A 26,434-nucleotide genomic window follows, 5' to 3' on the forward strand; every position below is an offset into this window, starting at 1 on the left:
GGAAGTGAATGAACAAGTGCAGAACTTTGACTGCTTGCAGGGATAAATGCCCGGTGAGTGATTAGAGGGGAGGCATAATTGGAGAAAGGAACTACGGAGGGAGCGATGTCTGTGGAAAGCGTCGTGTGCATACTTAGGACGGGAGGCATAAAAATTAATTTTGCGTAGCGTCCCTTTTGAGATTCAAGAAGTTACGAAAGTCATATGTTGGATATGAAGCCTCAGCGCTCCCTAATTTCAACGGTAGGGAACAGCAGCACTGCATTGTTGTCCAATGTAGGGGCCGCCGTAGGTATGAACCCAACATATAAGATGACAGAGGGACTAGTAAAAATGTACAGATGGAAGATGTTCGAAAATCTTTTGGAATTGCGCTTTTGTAGAAAACATAGAAACATAGACTAGTACAGCACATTACAGGCCTTTCGTCCCTCTGATCCTCAAAACCTGATCCAATATTCCTCCATATACTTGTGCAGTAGTCTCTTAAGTTTCACTAGTGTATCTTTCTCCACCACTGACTCAGGCAATCCATTCCACGCTCCAACCACTCTCTGTATGAAAAACCTTCCTCTAATAACCCCCTTGAACTTCCCTCCCCTTTCCTTAAAGCCATGTTCTCTTGTACTGAGCAGTGTTGCCCTGGGGAAGAGGCGCTGGCTGCCACTCTGCCTATACCGCTTCATACCTTGTGTATTTCTATTATGTCTCCTCTCATCCTCCTTCTCTCCAAAGAGTAAAGCCCTAGCTTCCTTAATCTTTGATCACTCTCTCTCTGAACCAGGCAACATCCTGGTAAATCTCCTCTGTACCCTTTCCAATGCTTCCACATCCTTCCTATAGTGAGGCGACCAGAGCGGGACATCGAATTCGAAGTTTGGCCTAACCAGAGTTTTATACAGCTGCAACCATTTCATCGCGTCTCTTAAACTCTATCCCTCGACTTATGAGAGCTAACACCCCATAAGCTTTCTTAAGTACCCTATCTACCTGTGAGGCAAAAGGTTGATGAAGGTGGATTGAATATAACCATATTGACAAAATTCGCCAACCATTATTTCTTTGAATGTCAGTGCAGTCGGTTAAACAGGCGATTCTTCTTCCCATCAAGCCCAGAACAATATGCAGTCAGTCTTGACTGAACTTAATTACCGTGTTTGCATTGCTCGCCTTTATAGAATTCCGAATGAGAAATAATGAATGTGGACTTATAACTTTACCATGATTTCTTCGTCGAAAAAAGTAACATAGTTTCATCAGATTTATTTCATGTTTGAAATATTTATCCCCTATATATAACGCTTACTTCATTTTTTTGTACACACGTTTTTCAGTGAATACTTAATACCACCATAGGGCGACGATGGGGGAGGTTACAGTATATATTTTTTTTACAATTCCATTTTTCTCTTTGAGAAAAAATGAAGGATGCCTTTGGAATTCCGATACAGACGTCACCGTATCTGGAAAAATAATGATGATTATGATGATGATGATGATGATGATAATAATAATAATAATAATAATAATAATAATAATAATAATAATAATAATAATAATAATAATAATAATAATAATAATAATAATAATAATAATAATAATAATAGCAATAATAATAATAACTTTTTCCCTTAATTATAATGATATTTTCATGCCTTTGGTATCATACCATAAGAAATATAATATAATTTCTTATAGTAAAAGATATAAAAAACTATTAAACGTGTTAAGAATCTATTATCTAGCCTTAATTAATGACAAAGAGAGAAGGTAAATAAGGTAGTTCCGATATCCCATTATGAAATTTGGACATGGGAAAAAACATGCCATCTGTTTTAGAACCAATTGGGAATTTATATACAATGAACACAATAGGAATTCCCTGCATATTGTTTAAATGTTCTTTTTCCTCAGACCACCGAGCTCCAAGATTGGTGTCCGGAAATGATGAATGCTCGGGAAGACTGGAAGTGCAATTTGGGGAAACATGGAAAACGGTGTGTGATCTGCACTGGGATATGAATGATGCCAACGTGGTGTGCAGTCAGCTTCAATGCGGAGTCGTTGTTGCTGTGCGGGGAGGAGCTTATTTTGGAGAAGGAACAGGAATTGTTTCGACTCATGCCTTTGAATGTCAGGGTAATGAGTCGAGTATATGGGACTGTCCATTTTCCTCAGGAACTCATCGTTGCACCCATGAGAATGATGTTGGTGTGATCTGCTCTGGTGAGTACCTGGGATCCAGGTGTCTGGTATCGACAATTCTCCCATTAGCGATTTGCAAATTGCATCAGCGGAGCACTGTTCGATATGATTTTCATGATATTGACTGACAGATTAAGAGGGTGAAAGTGCCGGAAGAATAAAATAAAATTTGACTTCAATTTGGTTTCGACGAAAAAAAATCAGGATATTTGAAGACTTCAATAAGTTGAAACAAAAATCACAAACAAAAGCGTAACAATTACGCTGTTAAAATCATATAGCCTGGAAGTTTGTAGTTTGGCAAATTTACTTCTGCATCAAGACACTGACTGCCCTTAATGACGTGAAATTTGGTTCAGCGGGGAACTTAATGGCCGGCGTTATACACGATGATACACGCTCACAAAAACGTGCATGTTAAGTTGCGTTAAGTTCACAAAACATGCAGAGACATACGCATTTCTATGTTTGTAGGAAAATAGTTGGTCACGCATCGTTATTATAAATTAAGCAATATATTATTGCAGTGGAAAATATATAAAATATGCGAACTAGTATATTCCTTTAGAAATTGACTGTGAAATACATGTCGCAAATTGACTCAGCACGCCTTTCAAATTATACCATACACCTTAACGTGCAAGTTAATAATTCGAATAAATTTAATGATGCCGGATTTTGTCACATGTCTGAATACAGACATAAAACTGATTAAAAATTAAAATGCAAAGCAGGTTTTGTAGCTCTATAACGGCTATCTCTAATAACACGTCAATTAAATATGATTTATTTCAGTAGTGATACGTTGATGGATTATTGAATATTGCCCGAAACAATTCTCCTTTCTTCTGAACGGAATCACGCAGATAAATTGTTGTGGAACTGTAGATAAATACAAACCTTTCTTTTTGCCGCACAAATTCGAAGCATGCATATGCACTAGTATTGAAAATAAATGATTATAGCGAGGTAACTTGTTGCAATAGCGTCGGATTTTACTGCTAGAAATTTAGAAATAATGACTGTAACATGATAAAAAAAATAGCAGAAAGATAAATAAAATATGAGCTATACAGCTGTTAGTTGAACGACAGATAGTTTGTGAATTCACATAGTTTTTAATCATCAGCGGTCATTTGTTGAGACTTAACGTGATTAACAGCTTGAAAGTTGCTTATGAACCTAATAAATGAGTCGTCAGTGAAATTAGCAAACATGGAAACAGATAATGGAAAAGTGCAAAGAAAATATACACCACAGGCAAAGACAAACATCAATTTAATCGTCAATAACGAAAAAGAAATTCGAAAATGTCCTGTGAGAGTGCTCAATATTTGAATGCATGATCCATCCTCAAATATTACATATAAATACGAAAATAAATAAATATAATACATATTCATATCAGCCATTGAGTGGGCAAGAACTTCATGGGTCGAATATGGTGCTGAATAATGGTATTTTCAACTTCGACAGAATATAACATTTAGAGTGATGGGCATCAAACTGAACGATCAACAGAATCAGCAGTATAGTATAGAAATCAGGCAAGGAAACCCTTCTTCATCTGCATGACCCAATGTTTGAAACAATGGTATTCATTCTGTTCAAAAAAACCTTCAAAAACGCGAGATTCCTGTCGTGGTATAAGCAGATTATTCACAACACTTAAAAATGCATTTGAAAAATGATTGCGGGTCAATCAGATTAAAAAAAAAATAACATGTCTGCATTGTGCTGTACTCTGTTATTTTCGCAAGTCTCTGCCGAGCAGACGCACTGGATGGCGGTCCTATCCTGTGCAATTTTTTTTTTTAATTAGTTTATGTCGCCATTAATTAACTGACTTCTTTTATTAATAAAACAGGGAATGATGTAGCACGGCTCGTTGATGGGGACAACAGATGTTCCGGCCGGGTGGAAGTTCAGCACGGGGACCAGTGGGGAACACTTTGTGATGAGTACTTCAGCTTGGAAGATGCTGCCGTGGTCTGTGAACAGCTACAGTGTGGTGCAGTAAATGCAACTCCCAGAGATGCATACTTTGGCACAGGAAACGGGCCAATGTGGAAGGATGACTACATTTGTTTAGGCAATGAGTCCCGATTAGCTGATTGTCAAGTCTCAGCGTGGAGTCAGATCAGCTGTTCGCATGGAGATGACGCCAGCTTGATCTGCACCGGTGAGTTGTTGAAGCATTTGTCTGAATGAAACCTTTCTTTGGTCGTAGAGATATCCATAACAGAGACAAAAAAATAAATAAACAAATTTTCATTCAGGTGTATCCAAAAATTTCCTGCAAAACCATGTCACGAATCTAATTTTTTTGGTGGCAACAATCGCTGTTTGCAATTTTGACTGTTTTATTGTGGATATCCAGATCTTGAGTACACGGCGAATAAAACCAAAATGTGAGGAGAAATATTTGAAAGTGCAGAGAATTATGTCAATTACTGTTTTAAGATAGTATTTTTTAGTACCATTTTAAAATCTGAAAAAATAAAGATGTAATATTTGCAGGAGAGTTAACTCATTATAAACCATTGAAAAAAAAACAATGACTGATAATAAAAAAATAAATGGCTTCCTTTATTTTCGGCGAGTGTACTGACACCTGAGACAGTTCTGTGCGTGTCTTTTTTTTTATCCTGCGGATTGAGAAAAGAGGTTTAATGGCTTCTGGGATGACTGCCTTGTAGGAAATCAGTGTATATACTAATTTTTGCCGCTAATAGCTGAACATATCTGGGATACATTGGCTAATTATTAACTGTTTTACACAATCCCATCCATATTGTAGATGACATTTGGTCTCTGCGGCTGACCGAAGGGGGAAGCCGCTGCGACGGCCAGGTGGAGGTTTATGATAACGGCAGATGGAGCAGAATCCAGGATAACTTCTGGAATAACAATGAAGCCAACGTTGTCTGTAAGCAACTGCGTTGCGGTGTGGCCACATCCTCCTACATCGCCTCGGGGCACAGAGGGAAAGAAGGGCCCGTCTGGGTGACCGACCTTCAGTGTGAAGGAAGCGAATCGCATCTCCAAAATTGCAGGAGATCCATATTGAATCGGACTTCCTCCGACATCATTGGCGTCGGCGTCCTGTGTTCAGGTGAATAGCTTGGAAAACTGGAAATTTTAATTTGTAATATTGTGTGGTTATTAATTATATACAGATACATTTAGACACACTGAGACTTGCTAAATTATTTATATCTCCAGTTGTTTAATCAAATAGATGTTGATAATCATATCCCCTCTTGCAGTGTTTCCAATTTATATACCCACCACAGCACCTCCGGCATCCCCGCTCCTAAAGCATACGAGCGAATTTATTGCACTCAATTAACTTAGTAGCTAGTACAAGTTGGGAAGTTGCAAAGAAAACTGAGCACGAATGAATAAAAACGTAATTATCTGGACTAAATGTGCAAACATCGCAGAGAAGTTCAGCAGTAATTCTGCTTCGCTAGAACTACGAAATTGCTGCAATGTTTTCAACGATTTATCGATAATTTGGGATATGTACAGAACAGGATCGTCCTGGCAGTTAGACCATTTTCCAATTGATTACAATTAAGTACCAAGGGTTCTACCTGCTTTCTCTCTCACTCTCTCTCTCTCTCTCTCTCTCTCACTCTCTCTCTCTCTCTTGCCACAACCCCACCCACACCCATCACTTTTTCCCTCTATGTTATTGCTAGTATTGTTAATCCTTTCCAACTTTCCAAAATCAGACATCCATTCAGATCTCAATATATGATGTTTTAGGTTAAAGCAATGGCACAATCGAGAACCGTGAGTTAATGTTACAGCTTGGTCAGACCCCACTTGGAGTACTCTGTTATGTTCTGGTCAGCTTACTACAGAGTAAATGCGGATGCTGTTGATGGTGTGCAAAGGAGATTGACGAGGATTTTGCCTAGATTGGAGAGTGCGCGTTATGAGAGTGGGTTGACTGAACTCGTCTGTTTCTTCTTGGAACGACGGAGGGTGAGAGGTGACCTGATTGAGGTGCATACAAAGTTTATAGACATTATATTTTGGGTCATTTCTTAGGAGTGAAATGTTTTAAGTTTATTGGAAGTGGATACAGAGGGGATGTAAGGGATAAGATTCTTACAAAGAGAGATGGGTGCATGGAATGCACTGTCAGTGTTGGATGCGGACACAATAGGGTCTTTTAAGACACTCTTAAATAGATACTTCTAGCTTAGAAAAATTGAGTGCGATGTATTGGGGAATTTATATGCAGTGTAAAGAGTGGGTTACATGCTGGGCACATCTATGTTCTTTGTTGTATGCTGTGAAAAAAAGGAAATTGAGTTGCTCAAGGAAGGGATTCTGTAGGGGGAATTTGAAACAAGAAATTTGCAAGTAAGTGAAAAAACGAAGCGATGGTACTGACGCCTGGCATTATTTCTGATCGGAACCATTAGGGATAAGGACTTAAATAAACGTTCAAATACGACGGAAATAATTGACTTTTATTTCAAATAATTTTCGCTACATCTTTTAATGAAATAATTTGGTGATATTTTTGTTCGTGCACTAATACCGTTTTCCATGGAATTTTTATATTTGTGCATCAGTATGTCTAGTTACCAGGAGAGATCAATTTTGTGCTATTAATTCTGAACCAACATTAATCGTTTGTTATATTCCATAGAGTTTCTCTGAAACTCTAGTCTTGATGTTTCAATGTATGGGATGAGATTGGTTGTCTATATACTGGTGCATTCAGTTATATTTTGTATAAATTGACACATGCTCGTGGGCATAAATGCGATGCATATTAATCGTATCAATCCCCTATGCTGGCGATAAGACCGGAAGGCTTTTCAATTTAGGGGTGATCTGAACTTGCTGATTCGAAAAAAGAAAACGGTGGAAGTGTATGTTTCAGAATACCTCTAGGTAGCGGTCCCATGTTGCACTAGTGTCAAAATCCTGTTCCCGGTACTTAAACAACTAACAGTCAAATGCCGTTCATTCCATTTACCTCCTAGGGAGCTCCATTCTGCCACAATCCTGACCGTATAATGCCAGCGGCTGATTATAGTCAAGCGCTCGAATCAGTGCATTATTCAGTATACCTTCCATTCCACAAGCATCTTCAAATTGCCGACTTCAAATACGATTATTTAAAGAAAACACGAACTAATTACCATCATCATTTAATCTGCAGCAACAGAGATTTCAGCACCACAGATCACTGCGACAGTGAGATATAAGATGCCTGGATGTTCAGTTGATCACAGTGCTTGGCAAACTTTTCTGCTCAGTGCGTCTAGGCAGAGAAATGGTTCGGCACAGCCAAGAAGGGCCAAAAGGCCTGTTTCTGTGCTGTAATGTTTTATGGTTCTATATGGTTTGCAGACATTTCGGCTCCAACAGAGAAGCCATAATCAGTGCGACCTTGGGAGTGTTGTATCTTCAGAATACGGGCTTATATGTATTCCTTCGGGGTCCGAATGGATTTTGACTACACATCTTAATCTGATTGTCTAATTCAAAACTATGAGCATTTACCAACAGAAGATTCTAATTGGCTATCTTACGGGGGGGGGGGGGGGTCCGTTAAAAATATTTGTCTCGAGGTCACTAGCGATTTGCTGATTGTTGACGTCGTGGGTGATCATTTTTTCCTAAGCTTTCATATATCGGATCCATGGCGATGTGTCTGTTGATGGATCCGTCTGTAGAAAACCACGCTTCGAAAAGATCTCACTGTGTTTTTTCTTCTGGCTTGATTCCGGTCTCAGGCTGTCGTCCAGTTAAAATGGTGTCGTTTTACGTCATCATGAGATGAATCTAGCAAAAGTGAGTCGTACCTTCTAGTTGATTTTCATGTAGAGTGATCGATAGATTTCTTCCTGTTTGACTGACTTTCGCCGTCACTACGATGACTTGGGAATGTAATATTTGTTCTATCAGTGATATTTTGCTGCACTTTGTGTTTTGATAGCTTCGTCCTGAAAGTTGCAGCAGGTTGTGGGTAAATTCGATGCTATCGCATAAGAAAATAAGACATAGCAACAGAATTAGGCCATTCAGGACACTGTACATCCAGGGCAAATGTACAAAATTAAGGGAGGAAGTTTAGTGGAGACATCAGGGTTAGAGTTTTTTACACAGGGGGTTGGAGTGCCTGGAATGAGTTGCCAGGGATGGTGGTGGAGTCTAAAACATTAGGGGTATTTAAGAGCCTCTTCGACAGGCACATGGATGAAAGAAGAAATGGAGGGTTATGGGGTAGGGTGGGTTTAGTATTTTTTTTTAAGGATTATATTGCCGGCACAACATGGAGCACAGAAGAGCCTGTACTGTTCTGCAGTGTTCTGTGGTTCTATGGAATCTGCTACGCATCTATTAGGGTTGATCTGGGATTCCAGTCTCCACCACACACCTGCCTTCTGGCCGTATCGTTTAATATTCTGTCTGATCAAGTAACGATGAGCTTCCGCCCGAACTCTCCGTACCGACTCGGCCTCCGCCGCCGTCTGTGGCATATCATTACAAATATTTACTACTAGATGGCTGAACATATTCCTCTGTACCCTTCTTTTAAACTGGCGCCCCTCAAAACTGAGGCTGCGTCATCTACTTCTGTATACCCACACCATAGGAAAATCCTCTCCACACCCACCCTATCTTGTCCCGTCAACACTCAGTAGATTTCAATGTGATACCTGTGAGTATAGATCCAGCTGCCGGACACACCTCTTATGTTAGCACCTTCCTTCCCGGAATCATCATTGTCGATCTCATCTGCATTCTCTACAATAGGGGCACACCCTTTCAGAGAGGTAGGGCTAAAACTGCTGGGGATATTTCAAGTGCGGTCTGTCTAGTGTCTTATAAAGGTACAATATTATCTCCTTGCTTTTATATTCTATTCCACTTCAGAGAAATGTCAACATTACATTCGTCTTTTGCTCCCACAGACTGAACCTCTAAATTAACCTCTGGTAATCTTTCACGTGTACTCTTAAGTCCCTCTGCACCTCTGATGATTGAAACTTCTCCCCAATTAGATAATAGTCAGCATATTGCTCCTTTTTTTCGAAATGCGTTATCATACATTTGGACTCTCAGCACTACCTACCACGACACACCTCTTTCTTAATATCAGCAAGCTTTGACCATCAAATCCATTATCTGAATCACTAAAAGCAATGTGAAAAGCAGCGGTCCCAATACTGACCCTTGAGGAACAGCGTGCGTCACTGGCAACTAATCAGAAAGGGCAGCTTTCATTCTCACTCGATGCATCGTACCTATCAGCCATTCCGTTATCCGTCTCCTTTCCTTTCCTAAACGCCATGGAATTTAATCCTGTTAAGTAACTTTATTTGTGGCACCTTATTAAATGACATCGAAAGTCCAAGTAAATATCCACTGCCTCACCTTTTTCCACTTTACTTATTGCTTCCTCGAAGAACTAACTCTAACATATATATCAGACAAGATTTCCCTCAGCAGAATACATGCTGACATTGACTTACGTTATCATTGTTTTCCAAGTACCTCGGCGGATCATCATTTATAATAGAATCCAACAGTTTCCAAACCACTGTGGATCGGTGAACTGGACTATAATTCTCTCTCTCCTTTCCCTTCCTCCTTTCTTAGAGTGATATTTACCATCATGCCAGAATCAAGTGATTCTTGTAAGGTCACGACCAATGCATCTGTTATCTCTTCTGAAATGCCGAACATGTCCTTATCCTAGAAATTACCTAGGGTTAACTGGGTAGCTCTCTATTTTTCTGAGCTCCATGCACCTGTCAAGGAGTCTGTTGTAAGATGCTAATGTATCCTCTTTCACCATCGTCGCCGGCAGCCCATTCCACACAATCGCCACTCCCTACATTAAAAAAAACATGTCATCTCTGTACCTACATCCAAGCACCATAAAACCCTGGATAAAAAGAAAATATCTCTTAATCTTATACATCTCAATCATGTCACCACTCATCCTCCAGCGCACCAAGGGTAAAAGGCCGAGATCACTCTACCTATTCGCATAAGGGATGCTCCCTGGTCCAGGCAACATCTTTGTAAATCTTTTCTCAACACTTTCCAACGCTTTCACATCCTTCCTGTGGTAAGGCGACCATAACTTAGGAAAATACTCCAAGTGGGGTATGAACAGCTTCCAATGTAACTGGAACATTACCTGTCGTTTCCGAAATTCAGTCCCGCGATTTATGAACGCCAATGCTCCGCAAACTTACTTAACCACAGAGTCAAACTGTCCAGCATCTTGATTGTCGAATGGACCCGGACCCCAAGATCCCTGTGATCCTTCACCCTGTCAGGAGTCTTCCCATTAAAACTATATTCTGCTGTGGTATCTGATCTACGTAACAAAATGAACCATCTCACATTTATCTAGGTTGAACCCCATCCGCAACCACTCAGCCCAGTTTTGCATCCTATCGGTGTCCCGCTGTGCCCTCTGACAGCCCTCCAGACTATCCACAACACGGCCAACCTTTGACTCATCAGCAAACTACTAATCCATCTCTCCACTTCCTCCTCCAGAGCATTTATAAAAATCAAGAAGGGTATTGGTGCAAGAACAGGTCCCATAGCTACACCACTGTTCACTGACTTCCACGCAGAATAGGACTCGTCCACAACCAGTCTTTGGCTTCTGTGGGCAAACCAGTTCTGATTCTACAAAGCAATGTCCCCTTGGATCTCCTGTCTCCTTATTTTCTCATTAAGCCTTGCTTATTGTACCTTTCTAAATGCCTTGCTGAAACCCACGAAGGAAACTTGACAATTTTGGCAGGGATTGAAAAAAGTAAAATCAAGCGATGTAGTGGGCAAAAAGCTTCGCTTCCAGATGGGCTCAATCCTTTTATGCCCGCTTTGAGTGTCAAAACGTGACGAGACATTAAGAATTCCCGAAGCCACCGATAATTCTGTGATTTAAGTCTGTGAGGCTGACATGCAATTAGCGTTCATGAGGGCAAAGTCACCAAAAGCATCCGGCACAGAAGGGATATCCGGCCATGTAGTTCAGATCTGAGCTGATCAACTGCCTGGCGTGCTCAGGGAGATCGTCAGCACCTTGCTTCGGCAGTCTGATAGAGCCACAAGTAAACTTCACATACCGATTTCTTATGAGAGTCTGGTGATCTGCCTGAAGAACTATCGGTCAGTTAAAATGGCAGCAACAATGAGGAAGTGTTTTGAGAATTTGTTGATGGAACATATCAACCTCTGCCTCAGAGGAGACATGTCCGTGTTACACAAGCCTGTCGGTGGACGAAACCAAGTGCAGAACACGGGCGCGGTGGTAGATTTGGGAGGCGTTATTGACGTATCGAGGAGAGTCGGTATCGTTATCCAAGAGAGTCTTTACCCGGAGAACTGGGTTTGGAGAGAATCCAGGACCGATGTTAGACTTAGGACTGACAGTCCTTAGAACAATGAAACGAGGTTACTCACACCGGACTCCACCAAGAAACTGGCAGCTCTTTGTTGTCTTTATCCAGCATTTTCTGATGGAAAGCAGGAGTGTGTAGTTAGTGGAATCTGGGAATGATGGGAAGTTAAACGAGGGGACTGAGGCCCAATTCCGGAGGTAAATAGCAAGGTACTGTTTGACAGAAAGGACCATGACATCCCATATTTGCCTATTAGAGCAATAGGTTCACTAAAATTGCCATCTTATTGGCTCTTCATACTATCCAGGAACATCTGGATAGAAAAGATACACACATTACAGGGTTGCTTCTTCACCGCAGCTCAGCATAAAATGCCACCATCCCCTTACAACTGATCAAAAAATCGAAGTCGGTATCCCAATAACTACTTGTACAATTGTATCCTCCACTGCAGACCCAGACAATATGTTCCGAATGACAACTACGTCTAGTCTAAAATCTCCATCAGCACTGGTGATCCAAAAGTTTGTGAGAACAGCTTCGTGTTTCATTCGCTTTAAACTACACCTCTGCCATTCTCAAATTTGCTGACGACCCTACTGACGTACACCGGATCAAAGTTGATGACACAACAGCATTTTGAATGGATATTAAAAAAGCAGGAGTAGTGGTGTCACAGCACCAACCTCCTCCTTAAATTCAGCATGACATATTGGAGGTATTCAGTTCAGGAGGAGGAAACCAGCAGTCCATGAGTCAGGCCTCAACGGAGCATCAGATGCGGAGATGGTCAGAAATTTCAATTAACCCCTGTTATTATTTCGGAGGCCCTGTCCGTGACGCAACACATAACTGCAATTACAGCGATAGCACACAGAGTCCCGAGTTTCTTGGAAGATTTCGAAGACTCGGCATGGTATTAAAAAAAAAAAACAAAAAGAAAACATCGAAAGGTTTGTAGTAGAAAGTATATTAACAAGCTATATCACAGCTAGGTATAGAAACAATACCACTGAAGGGAAATACTACAAAAGGAAGTGGAAATCAATTTACTAATTTTGCGAATTTCGGCATCGTTTTTGGTGACATATACGTACCTTGATAATAGATTTATTTTGTACTAAAAACCCAGAACTAATAAACAAGATCAATAACCTGGGTCTCTGTTCCTCCCTCTGCAAATGGCTTATTGACTTCCTCATCGGGGACCACAGTTAGGATCGAAAACAAAATCAACAATGACACAACTGTATTGTCCTATATTCTCAGGCAGTGTCCTTTGGTCTCAGACACGAACAACATTGGAAACATGCTCTGCATATCCACTCTGTCAAAGTCTTTCGTCATCCGATAGGGTTCAATGAGGTCACCCCTCATTCTTCTGAATTCTGGTGAACACAACCCAGAGCCATCAAACGCTCTTCTTATGAAAATACATTCTAGTGAACCTCCTTTGGCCCACTCCATTTTCCACAGATCCATTCTGAGATAAGTGGCGCAAAACGGCACAGAATATTGCTAGTGAGGTCTAACCAGAGCTTCAAATAATCTCAAAATTGCATCCATTGCACTTGCCTTAATATCCACAAGCTCACTAACGTTTGGAGAATCCTGCACAAGGGCTACTAAGCAACTTGGCGCTTCGTTTTTTTTTGTATTTTCTCTCCAGTTAGGAAACAGTCAAACCTTTCCTTTTTTTTCTACGAAAGGGCATGACCATACACTACCCGAAAATGTACTGTAGCTATAATTTTTGTCCACTCTCTTAAGAAAAAATTGTAATTCTGCGGCCTATCACCTCCTCAAATCTAACTGACCCTCCAGCTACCTTCGTATTGTCTGAAAACCTCTCAACGAAGTCACCAACAGAATCATCCGAATCATTGACACAGAACGTAAAATGAATTGGTCCAAAATCACTAAAATCACCACGAGTCGCCGGCGGCCACCGAGAAAAGAGTCCCTTCATTCCCGATCGTTGCCTACTGCCAATTAGCGACAGCTCTATCCATCCTAGAATATTTCCTTTAATACAATGGGCTTTAACTCATTAAGCAGTCACATGTGTGGCAAGTTGACGTTGGCCGTTTGAAGATCCAAGTACCACAAAATCAACCCCTTCTCCTCTGACTATCCTGCTTATTATTTCTTCACAATAATTTCACCAGATTTGTCAGACATTTGTTTATCTTCTGCATTCTCATTGATAATAGACTTCAATATATTTCCAAACACTGAGATCAGGCTTACTGGCTTATAGTTTCCTCGTTTTTGCAAAAGGCAGGGAAATGGAAAGGCAGCAGATGTGATAAAACGTCCAAATGCCAGCCGCTGAGTTCCGTCCTTAATGACAGAAGCAATTCTCGCTTCTCGATATGTTCTATTCTTCCATACTTACATTTTATGTTTAGATTTTAAACGTTTTTAAATTCCAGAATAATTGTTACATCACCGCACAATACTTTTTAAGAGTAATAATAATAATTCCAGAATCATCTTTCGAAACGACAAACTGGTGATGTTTATAATTTCTAATATACTGATTTATTTTCCATGTTTCCGTTCGATAGGCCACTTGCAGTTACGTCTCTCCGGAAGTGAAGATTCATGTGCTGGTCAGCTAGAGGTTTATTACCGTGGATCTTGGGGCCTGGTTTGTGATGACTCCTGGGATCTGGTTGACGCTAACGTGGTCTGCAGACAACTGGGTTGTGGACATTCTTTGGAGGATAAAACTCACGATTACTGCGGAAGACGCTCTCTCCCAGTTTTGTTAGATGAAGTGAGATGCTCGGGTAACGAAACATTTCTCTGGGAATGTCCATCAGCACCATGGGGCGAACATGACTGCAGTCAAAAAGAAGCTCTGACATTAACATGCTCTGGTAAAGAAAATTTCAATTTGTTAAAATTTATTTTTATTGTTTTTGCAGCACGCAGCGACTACGGAGATGTAATAAATAAATAAAGCAGGAAAGGACGCCATTGGGCCAGGATGAACTGTCAAAATGTTGATAATGCGTGAGAGCACACCTACGCAGAAACAATCAACTTATTCCCTACGTATCTGGAATGGTCATATTTCCCATGACTAATGTCAGAACGTTAATCACCCTGAGTTCAGTATTGATTCTGCCTAATAACTCTTCTGCCCTCGCTCCAGTGTTTACCCGTTTTCTTTACACAAACTAGGCAAGTAAAGAATCACCAGTCTATGCATAGATGCAGTTTGATGGTCGACTGATTATTCACCAACTCTTTACACTACTCAAGGAGCTGTGTAAAAAAAAAGCACCGTGAGTCGTTCTTACAAAGGATAGATTCAAATGTTGAATCCAGATGTTGATTCAAATTCCTTCGACCCATAGAAAAGTGCGCCTGACTAAAATATGCAAGCGATTCTTAAATTTCCGATCTCCTGAGGAAATTCAATTACTTAGCCATGCAGTAGTAAGTGGCTGTGAACATACAAGTAAGCAGAGCCAGCTGGTGACGAGAAGTAACATAGCAATCCAAACCAGGAGAGACTGAATAATACAATTTATCAAACTGGCAGATGCAAATTCCAAGTAATAAAATCCAAAAAAAAACAACTAATTGAATTCAAAAACATGCCGTTGTTGTTTTTTTTTCAATTTCCACTGCTTCTTTCCCCCCATGTTTCTTTACCTCTGCTTCTCACTTATTAAAGCAATTGGTAAAGAAAATCTGAAGTAAAAGTACCTCACGAAACAAAATCAACTAGAGGAGCCAACGGTAGAAATTTGATACTGAGACTGGAAGGTTGTAATGTGTCCAGAGAAGACAAATTTTCTATTGAGATTTAATGTAGCAGAGAAGAATAAACGTAAGATAACAGGATCTGTGTAGTTGTGGCATAATGAAGTAAAGTTTCAAAAAGCCAGAAGCTCATGTGAGGTCAGCTTTTCTGAACTCAAAACACTATTTTCTTTTCAAAATAGTGCAGGTGATCACATTAGAATCTCTAAAGATAATGCCTGGAATACATATAAAATGTTTTTTTTAAATCAATCCTAAAATCTGTTTCAAATACTGTTATTGAATCGGAGGATAGAATAAATGAAAATAATATTGTAATTTCGCCTTTATTTCATCACAGTCTGCTATTAGTCTGGGTTTAGTTGGTGCGGTCTTAAGAATAAGGTACTGAGGTACAGTCAACACATTTAACCACGTCCCGCTTTTGCCCCGAAGAGCAAGTGACGGTTTGTCTCGGTCCACTTATTTCCAAAGACTCAATTCACACTTTTCGTTAAGGACAGAGGATGGACAGTTTCTCCTCGCTCTTCAACTTCTTCCCGAAAGGATTTGAAATATTTACCTTTCTCAATTGTTGGTGAATCCGATGAGATTCCAGTATCAGTCCGCTATTCCTCAATATTCCGTCACTAACCCCTTCTCTCTTTTAAGTATTTCAGCACAATATATCACTCCGTGCTTCCTGGCTTCGCTTAATTTTGCTAATCCATCACTTCCTACTGAATATGCACATTTTATTTGATTGTCCTAGCTCTACACAGCACGTATACACACACACACACACACACACACACACTCACACACACACACGGATAATTTCTTTTGCAGAAGAACTACAAACTCGAATACCATTGTATTCTACTTTTGCGAATACCCTTGTTTCAAATGCATCCTTATCAGAGCACAAAAAGCTGCGCCTACAGGACCAGGACGAAGGAAGTCGATGCAGAGGAAGAATTGAAGTGTGGTACAACGGGACGTGGGGAACAGTGTGCTCCACGGATCTTGATGCCAAATCTGGAGAAGTGATTTGCAAACAAATGAAATGTGGACCAATAAAATATATTTATCCTGGCTCATATCAATTTGGAAAAGGACTTGGACCTATATGGTTGGATGAGATTGAATGTACAGCACACGAATCGACCCTTTGGCAGTGTGAGTCACAACCGTGGGGAAAACACCAGTGTGACCATTCGCATGACGGAGGAGTTGTATGTGAGGGTAAATAAGAGAGTCTTATATCTATTTACCTTTTACATATTTTTGTATAAAATCGTCAAAATATTTATTTTGCCAACAGAATCCAACATGACGGAAGGATTCACTGAAAAAGCCTGCTTGCAAGAAAACACATTCTCCTCTTTCCCTTCAGAAGGTAACGAATTCGAAACGCCTTTGTTGAAATCAGAAAACCTTGTATAAACGTCGCTATTAGAAAAAAATAATTTCGTTCCTTTTTCCTCTCAAAGAAATTGTACCCCCATTGACTAAAATCCTGGTTTCCCGTGACCCTGTTGAGCACTGCCAAATGGGAGTGTCTTGGGAAAAATTCCATGCCCAGACGGAAGATAACTGGAGTTAACTGGAAATAATTGGGAGAATTTGTTATCTGGCAAGATTATAAATGATATGCAGGAATTGTCTTATGACCAGCTGGACGGACTTGGGAATCGGTATTACCTGGGAAGGAGGGAAGTGAACGATGGAAGTAATGGGGATATTCAAAGGCGAGATACATTGCTGGTTTGATCAAAATAAATGAAGCAAATATATGTAAACAGAGGCATACATAAATGCTGTCGGGCTACTGGGCAATATAGAGAGCTGAATAAAGGCTGCGATTAATAGATAAAGATACCTACTGGGTTGGAAATATGAGAAAAGGAAACTTCAAGCCATCCTGTGTTACATTACCAAAATAACACAAGTGGTTAACTAGACAGAACATAGGACGACGTATGTTCAAAGCCCGCAATTTATGGTTGGATTGAAAGATATGCATGAGCTGTATTCGACTATTTTCTTCGCTGGTATGAACTAAAGACAGAAAAACGGTGGCTGATAGTGTCTTCGTCATGTGTTTGAGTATTTCGTGATGAGGTATGAGTTGAAGAGGAAGGTCTGTGACTTGCCTTCATTAATCGGACACTGATGGTAGGAATAAGATATGTTGCGTGGTCATTCAACGATGAATTGACTGCATAAAGTGTTTCTGGTTATGTAAGGCAATGGTTTCACATTATTTATATTGCCATTAGTCGCATTTCAAGAACCGTGTGGGGGCTATAAAAGAGACGTACTCAGAGTCTGCCTGGATAAGAAAGGACGGAAACACTTCAGACTCATTCTGCGGACCTAAAATTAGTCCTAACAGATGCATAACATTAGGTGAGACAGGTCAATTAGAGAGTCTGAATCATTGTAATAAAAATACCAAATATTAACGGAGGCATTTAAGGTGACAGACGATGGCTTAAATGAAGTGTTAGAGGAAAAGCTTTATTCGTAAATTAACCATGATTGTGCTTGGAACGGGCTTGGAGGAGTGATATAGAAATGTTTACAATTATCGTTTTTGATAGGCTTTCCACTGGAGTAGGCAAGTGTAAATATTTGAGCGATATCGATTATATGAGGCAGAAGAGAGGTAGCATAACTTTCAGAGTTTTGGATTAAGAACTGGTGGGCCGAGGTGCCTGTCCTTGCGTTCTATAATTAGTTCTATTTTTCCTCTGACAAACATCAGATTCCCAGGCTAATGATTAAATAAATTTTCATTTTATTCTTTCATACCTAGATGTTCCATTGCAACTTGTTGGCGGCAGTCACAGCTGCTCCGGAAGGCTTGAGGTACAAGTTAATAAAAGTTGGGGCACGGTGTGTGACGACTCTTGGGATCTGGCCGATGCCAATGTAGTCTGCAGACAACTAGGATGTGGCCTTGCTCTCTGGCCTCCCGAAGATGTTAACATGACCCAGGGAGCCGCTGATGTCTGGCTTGATGAAGTAAAATGCACCGGAAGTGAATCGTTTCTGTCCAGCTGTCGTTCCTCACCATTTGGTCAACACGACTGTGATCACAAAGAAGATGTCATCGTTCTTTGTTCTGGTATGCTTTGGGCTTTGTCTGACATTTCAATTTCTCTCCAACTGATTTGTGATTTTCGTAGTTAGAAATATCAAATATAAACGCCAACAGAGATGCGTTTGTTGAAACTTCTTTTCAATCTGTACACAGGTTCCAGAGTGTCTCCTACTGAACGCGACAATTCAGGTATGGATTTTGACGCTTAAGTATCGCTTTTATGCTGCAGATATCAAGAATTGATCATTCGTATTGCCTCACTGCTAAGTTCACAATGGATGATTTGGAAACTGTATGGGACCCTGATTGTCTCGCCCATTATTTTAAGCAGGAATATGCAGAATTCTTAATAACATGAACTCCACTCCCGTTCAAACGTTTTTTGTGACTCAACTTGTAGCACATTCGATCGTCTTGAGAAAGTTTTGATGTTTGCAGATAGTAAAAATTAAAGTTAAAAGGAAATTTGTTATCAGATATCCATATATCGTCATTCACTGCCTTGAGATTCATTTTCTTACGGCATTCAGTGTACATACAAAGAAACATAAAAGAAATTCTAAAGAAATTCTCAAAAACAAGTGCGGAAAAATAACAAACACCAAAGGGCAACGAAGTACGCAAATGGAAAACCAGAAACAATGTCAGCAAATGGATCAGTAAAAATTAATACTGAGAACAAGAGTTGTGTAACGCTTGAAAGAAAATATAGGTTGTGGAATCTGTTCACCACTAGAATAATTGAAGTTACGCACCCTAGCAGGATCATGGCTGTTGATAGATAATGACTATTCCTGAGCCCAGTTGTGTGGACCCAAGGCTCCGGTATATTCTTCCTGATGACATCAGCGCTAAGAATGCATGGCCTGAATAGTATTTAGTCATCCCGCGACAGCACAGCATGAAATGAGTGCTCAACGGCAGTATAATTGATTAATATTTTGGACCCTAAATAATATTCGAGATTTGGTGACGTTATGTAAGAGTGCAAGTGCTCAGACTTATTTTTGAACCCTTAATGCACGCGTTGAGGAAGAAGTATCAAGGCTATGAGGTCCCATTTCCTCTGTATTGCTCTGACTTCATAAAGACCAACATCGCTATGTGGACCTGGCCTATAAATGCATATTTGGAATGAAATCAATTGCACTACTCCTAGTTACATACAGACCGCTAGCAGTAATAATCAGCAGCTGACCAACATTTTCTGGATCCATTGCATGTCGTATGGGTTGACTTAATCGAGTTAGCTCACTCCACTCCCACAGCATTCTCTCCTCAGCACTCCCTCAATGTCCTACCTCACTCCCCTTCCACAGTTCCCTCCTAACCCTTGTGGCCCTCCCTCCTCGCCACAGCTGAGGGGAATGTGGAGGGTGGTGGAAGAAAGGAGAGGTATGGAGGTCCAAGAGTAACACTATCTTTATAATTATTAGCTAAATCTCTGTTTGCTGATTAAAGGCGGATAAGAGAAAAAAAAAACATGGATAAGTATGTTGAAATAATTTCTTCCTGGAACTGTTTTCATAAAATTAAACTCACTTCCCTTCTTGCTGTTCCAATCCAGCAATGTGCAGGAAAATGGAATTTGAACACGACGTTGCTTGGTGTGTTTATCATGATTTGATACCAGGTGGCTAGAGAAACATTTATTGCTCTGGGAAATACTTCTGACATATCAGGCTTTATTGTGAAATAGTCCTTGTGTCTCCGCCCCGCTCTTTCTCTCATTAAATGTATAGGGATATAACTTTCAAAAATCGTGATAACTGAATATATGATTAAATTCATTAAACATCGCTCAAAATTTCGTGGCATTGGATCTATAGTGTTTGTTTTCTGTTTATTGAAATATATGTTTTTGCGTTTCGTTTAAAGCTTTAGGAAACTGGACCCCATCTATCATGGTTACTGTCTGCATAACTCTTGGAATTATATTCATCATTGAGTTTTTAATACTGTTCACGATAACGTGGAGACGATCAGCAATCAGTGGTGAGGGCCAATTTTTACATCGACCTTTTATTGTGACGCTTTCAGTTTGTTGGTGTATTCACAAAAAAATATTTTTGTGCAGAAAAGACTAAATTAAATATGTTTTTTACCGCTTTAGTTCAAAATTAATTTGACTTCTGTGAGACATTTATAATAGTGGCTTTCACTGTCCCTTACAGTTCATGGATTTATGATAAATTTTCATTATGCAGTAATGGAAATTGAAGGTTAAATCTGATTTGGTAAGCGGCTGCTTCACTGTTTATTTCACTGTAATACTTCCATGCGCTGAAAATCTGGAAGTATAAGTTTTAAGAATCTGCTGTGTATCCTCGAATATTCTGATTCGGTTCTCCCAATCGAAGTAAGAGAATGCATTTACCCCATTCTTTTTCTTCTTATCATTTTATCATTGAATATTCACGATGCTTTTAAATTTCTTTGACACAGCCAAACTTTCTCTGTTAGGTGCTGGAGTGACGTGTGAATTTCCATCCTGACTTCATCCGCTGCCATACTGATGGCATCTACATCTATCTAATAATAATATTAAACTCGTCATCGATTCAAATGTGATGTGTATTCATTATGAAACAATGATCGGAAATATACTCGTTCTTCTGTACCTTTCCCTTTGTCTTTCTGATGTCAAATTTATTCGGTTAATTGGTCAGGGACATGATGCACACATCTGTCCGATTCAAAGATCACGTTCCCTGACTCTTCATCTTGACTTAGATCATTTTAATTTATTTTAGTTTAATCATAATATTCGTGTACAAGTTCGTTGAAGCCGATGTTCATCTCAACTCCCTCTTCATTAGGTACACTAATGAGTGGCCAAGGATTACCTGTTGACTTTTACCAAGCAATTTATGAGGAAATTGAAAATATTCCACCATTCAAGAATTTTTCTGAGATGCAAGATTCAGGTCTGTATTATGACACAGAATCCGCGATGTACAAATTGATACCGTCTAAATACATCCAATATTGTTATCAAAATCAAGAAACAACAAAAACTCACTGCTCTGTAGGTACTTCAGAAATGAAATTGTAACAAAAATAATAACGGGGTATCATACAATAAACAAAAGAGATTCTGCGGATGCTGAAAATCTTGAGCAAAGCACACAGTATTCTACTGGAACTCAGCAGATCTAGGTGCATCTATGGTAGAGAATGAACCGTCAACGTTTAGAACCAAATCATTTTATTGGCTCTGTAAAGGAGTTACAGAAGCTAAAATAAGGAGCTGGAGCATGGGAAAGGAGGGTAGGCTGGTTGGTGACAGGCAAGATCCGACGAGAGGTAAGGACCCCTAATAGAACGTGGGAAATTAAGTCAGAACCTTCGAGGGCATAAATACATGTGGTAAATAGACGACGAAAATGCATATCTTTTGTTCCGTAGCACAATAGATATGAATTGTGAGGGATGCTGAGAACACGGTTTCAACTATCTCAGTCTGCAGTCTGGAGTGGTATGATATCACTCATGATCATTGAACGGAACCTCAATTAATAATACAAATCTGAAGCATACACTGCCAGCATCTGCTGATATAGTCCCCAGAGTATTAGAGGCATTTCCTTTCCTCTTTCCTGAAACAACTAGGATTTTTTTCAGCAATTTCGAAGAGCCTTCGTTCGAAACTTTTCGCTGTTCAACAATAGAATGTAGAACAGAGAACACTGAACATGGAGCAACATGGCACAGTGCCGTTCATTACGCTCACGATGTTGTGCCGACCTGTTAACTTACACGAGAACAATTTTGCTCTCCCATCATACACATTCTTTAGTTGCTTTCATAGAAAGCAATTGACCACATGTGGCCACGTAAAAAGTTTACTAAATGGCCCTAATATATCTATCTCCAATATCAGCCTCGAAAGGGCGTTCCCCGCTTTCACCCCTAACAAAATTACCACTGACAACACTGCATTATTTCTTCGAATCAGCTTGAAGGTAACTCCCTCATATGAGCCATTTCCGATCTTGGAAAAAGCTCTGAGGAGGAGCAGTCTACATCGAGCAATCTATAATTAAAATTTGCGCCTCCTACTTCGGGCATCATTCTGTTAAATCTCTTCTGCACGGAGTATTCATGCCGTTCAAAAATGAGCTGAGCAGAAGTGAGCGTGATATTCTAAGCGTGATTTAAGCTGGTAAATTATTTCACAGACTATCCTCTCGAAGAATTTACCCACCACAAACTATGGCTCACTCTTCCAAACTTTCCAGGGACATACCTACTCACATTCCAGTTCGAAGGCATTAACTAGAAACGTGAACTCATTCTCCCTCGGAACATGTTCTGCTAACTGGATGACGACTTTAGTCACATTAGCTTGTTTTACTTCTACTTAATATATCGACTGAACTGTAACCGAACATAAACTGTCCCCACTTAAAGAAAAGCCTTGATAATTACCCTTTCATCGTATTACTTTATCAGTCTATCTATCTTTCTTTCTATATATTGTTATCCTTCACCTCCTGCAGGATTGCCGTAGTTATGTTCATTCGTCAATGATAGCGTTTCCAAAAGCAATACGCACACGATTTAGCAATAAAATCGATTCCATGTACACATTTAGATTATTTTATTATCAATTCAAGGTGGAACACACATCTTCCTTTTATCTTCAATTGAATAGTATTCAAGGATTATGCCATGCATGGTAAAGATTATCCTGTCATTGATGTAATGATTGAATGATGTGTTCATTACAAAAACAAGAAAAATACCAAATAAATATCTTGAATATCTATTTCTTTGAATTCTAGTTACTGGATCCACTCATTCCGTCAATGAAGTCGAATATTACACCAACGACTATATATATAGTACATGTCATGCTCCACAAGACCCTGAAGGTTTGTTTTCCAAGATTCACGGTCGGTACACTTATTTCCATTTTGCTGTACTTTAGTTCAATCTGTCTGTGATCCTAAACCGGAAAAGAAAATTGTCGTAACATGTGCGTATTTATGTGATTGAACAATCTCGTGGTTTTGTGAGGGTCTTCCGTTACAAGAAGCGTGTTGTTAAAGCCTGTAGTCAGCATTCAATTTAATAAAGGACTGATTTACCCCTTTTAAATCTGTTTGAATTATAGTCCGTTTAATACGAAATAAACGAGCATGTTTGGAGTATAACAAAATAGGTCATCATCACAAGTAATCTGCTGCACAGCGGCAATCGTCAGAAATAATGTCTTATATATAATCGCTCCCTGATCTGGTTCCTGACGATAGCAATAATGTTGTGAGTGCCATAATTTATTCCTTAAACTGTTTGAACATGACGGACAGTGGTTGTCCTGATATTCAGCTAGGCGGGGAAAAACTAAATATGTCAGGGATGGGGTAAGAAGAGGAGGAGGGGCATTAACGGAAGCTAGAGAAGGCAATGTTCACGCCATTAGGTTGGAGGATACCCAGCCGGTATATAAGGTGTTGTTCTTCCAAGCTGAGTGTGGCTGCATTTTGACAGTAGAGGAGGCCATGGATCGACATATCAGAATGGGAATCGACAGTACAGGAGGCCATGGATAGAAATAACAAATTGAGATTTGACTATCTGATATCTGATATATCTATCCATGGCCTCCTCTACTGTCCTCTACTGACGCACACTCAGGTTAGAGAAACAACTCCTTATATACCGCTGGGTAGCTTCCAAACTGATGGCATGAACATTGACTTCTCTAACTTCAGTTAATGCCCCTCCTCCACTTCGTACCCCATTCCTGATATATTTAGATTTCCCCACCCGCTTTTTTTCTCTCATTCTGCCCATCACTCTTCCTGTTCTCCATCTCCCTCTGGTGTACCTCCCGTCCCATGATCCTTCCCCTTTTCCAGCTCTGTATACCTTTTGCAAATTACCTTTCCGGCTCTCAGCTTCACCCCACCCGCTCGGGTCTTCTTCTATCATTTCGCATTTCCTCCTTCCCCTCCTACATTCGAATCTCTTACTATCATTCCTTTTAGTTAGTCCTGACGAAGGGTCTTGGCCCGAAACGTCGACAGTGCTTCTCCCTATAGATGCTGCCTGCGTTCCACCAGCAGTTTGTGTGTGTTGTTTGCTTGGTGAAACTGTGTATCTGTGATCAATTTGACGCCAGTCATTTTCTCTCGTGCAGAGCCCAAGTCCTAGATTCGCTTGCATCTGGCTTTCCGTGTTTTCTCTTCGACTGACAGTAACGATGAAATGAGCGACAACAGTTCAGGAATTCCAAGTCACTTGCTGCTCGAATGGTCAACGGTTAATTCCCATCCTTCACATCAGCCCGATGAAGACCGAAAAACAAACTGTGCCCCCTCTTGCTTGCACTTTCTATACGTTATTGTCTGTGAAGTACGCTGTTGTAGAATTGTTCAATACAGGCACAATAAAAGTTGCCATAATCAAATATTAGTGACAGGCTATGGAACTAACATAATAAATGAAGGAAGTATTCCATATGATCGTTTTGAATTAAGTTGCACATTTCTATTGAGGTAGCATACTTTAGCGATGCTTGTAATCCATTTTAAAGTGAATGTCACTGTCAGTGCAATTACATTGCACATTTAAAATCCAGGCACTATAATATTTTCACGAAATCAATATTCTTATCTGGAAACTGTCGAGAATTTCCCTACCGCATGGCTCTCTAATTTCCGAGCTTCATCTACTTATCTTTCTTAAAGGAACTTACTTAATCAGCATCTCCCACCTTTGCTGGCAGTGCTTTCTACTCACCCGCCACTCTCTCTGTGAAAAATATACCTCTGCAATTTCCTGTCTACCATCTTCTAAGCACCTGAAACCTATGCCAACTCATGGTAGCCATTTCAGCTCTGGGTGAGAAAAAGCCTCTGGCTATCCACACGATCAATTCCTCTCACCTTCTTTTAAACCTCCGTCAGGTCGCCTCTCCTCGTCCCTCGCTTCAAGGAGAAAAGTCCAAGTTAACTCAACCTGTTCCCATAAGGAATTCACTCCACTCCCGCAACTTCCTTGTTAACTTCCTCTACACTCTCCCACATCTTTCCTGCAGTGAGGTGATCAGAACTGAACGTAGTACTCCAAGCGGGGTCTAACCATGGTCTTCCCTTGCTGTAACATTACAGCAAGGCTCTTGGATTCACTCAGTCCCACGGTTGATGAAGACCATCACTCTATGCGTCTTCTTTACAACACTGTCAACATGTGCAGCAGCTTTGCCTGTCCTATGGGAACGGAGCCCAAGCTCTCATTGATCCGCAACGCTGCCAAGCCTCTTATTATTAACAAAACGTTTTCTTAAAATCTGACCTACCATTATGAACTGCTTCACACATTTGAGCTGAACTCCACCTTCCACTTCCCATCCCAATTCTGCATCCTATCAATGCCCCGCTGTAACTTCTGACAAACCCCCAGACTATCCAGTACAACACCAACTTTTATATCATCAGTAAACTTGCTACCCACTTCGACTTGCTCATCCAGGTCATTTATAATAATTACTAAGAGGAGAGGTTCCTGAACAGTTCACTGTGGAACCCTACTGGTCACCGTCCTCCATGCAGAATATGAACCATGGACAGCCGTCCCTTCCCTTTTTTGGCAAGCAAATTCTGGATCCACAAAGCAATGTCTCCTTGATCCTACGCCTCATTACTTTCTGAATGAGCCTCGCATGGGGTACCATACCAAGTGCTTTACTGAAATCGTTATAATCCTTAGAGTATCCACTGCTCTACCTTTATCAATGTGCTTTGTTACATCATCAAAATAATTCAGACAGTTTCATTAGGCACCTGCCCTTGAAAGGGGCATGCTGACTATGCTAAAGCAGATTATGTCTCTCCAAATGCTCATAAATCCTGCCTTTCTGTATCCTCTTTAATAACTTGCCCACCACTGAAGCAAGACTCATTGGTCTATAATTTATGATCTCTTTTCTCTTTCTTGTACACAA

At 40.2% G+C, this 26,434-nt stretch overlaps 2 protein-coding genes across 3 annotated transcripts in view; both read left to right on the forward strand.

Moving 5' to 3' along the window:
* The window catches only part of LOC132389941 (deleted in malignant brain tumors 1 protein-like), a 31,011-nt gene extending 16,153 nt beyond the window's left edge, over positions 1–14,858 (forward strand). The window contains exons 5-8 of the mRNA XM_059962508.1: positions 4,073–4,387; positions 5,006–5,320; positions 14,183–14,407; positions 14,546–14,858. Of these exons, the coding sequence (XP_059818491.1) occupies positions 4,073–4,387; positions 5,006–5,320; positions 14,183–14,407; positions 14,546–14,580 (890 nt within the window). The 3' untranslated portion in view covers positions 14,581–14,858. The remainder of the gene's footprint in view (positions 1–4,072; positions 4,388–5,005; positions 5,321–14,182; positions 14,408–14,545) is intronic.
* Positions 14,859–16,371: 1,513 nt separating this feature from the next.
* Positions 16,372–24,843, forward strand: LOC132389942 (scavenger receptor cysteine-rich type 1 protein M130-like). 2 transcript variants are annotated; one of them, XM_059962509.1, is made up of 8 exons: positions 16,372–16,616; positions 16,696–16,770; positions 18,193–18,504; positions 18,634–18,669; positions 20,359–20,475; positions 21,300–21,407; positions 23,268–23,357; positions 24,629–24,843. In XM_059962509.1, the coding sequence occupies exons 1-8, from the start codon at positions 16,433–16,435 to the stop codon at positions 24,640–24,642; spliced, it is 936 nt and encodes a 311-aa protein (XP_059818492.1). In that variant the 5' UTR covers positions 16,372–16,432; the 3' UTR covers positions 24,643–24,843. The 2 variants fall into 2 exon arrangements, with proteins under 2 accessions (XP_059818492.1, XP_059818493.1); XM_059962510.1 differs by lacking the exon at positions 16,696–16,770.
* The last annotated feature ends 1,591 nt before the right edge of the window (positions 24,844–26,434 follow it).

The sequence above is a fragment of the Hypanus sabinus genome, unplaced genomic scaffold (assembly GCF_030144855.1).
Source record: "Hypanus sabinus isolate sHypSab1 unplaced genomic scaffold, sHypSab1.hap1 scaffold_714, whole genome shotgun sequence".
NCBI classification, from domain to species: Eukaryota; Metazoa; Chordata; class Chondrichthyes; order Myliobatiformes; family Dasyatidae; genus Hypanus; species Hypanus sabinus.

What these genes read in the sequence shown, in the direction of transcription:
- LOC132389942 (XM_059962509.1), top strand. Translation starts at nt 16,433, where the DNA reads ATGAAATGTGGACCAATAAAATATATTTATCCTGGCTCATATCAATTT. An exon ending in CGGAGGAGTTGTATGTGAGG is followed by an intron (nt 16,617 to 16,695) that starts GTAAATAAGAGA and finishes TTTTGCCAACAG; the next exon opens with AATCCAACATGACGGAAGGA. An exon ending in CTCCTCTTTCCCTTCAGAAG is followed by an intron (nt 16,771 to 18,192) that starts GTAACGAATTCG and finishes TTTCATACCTAG; the next exon opens with ATGTTCCATTGCAACTTGTT.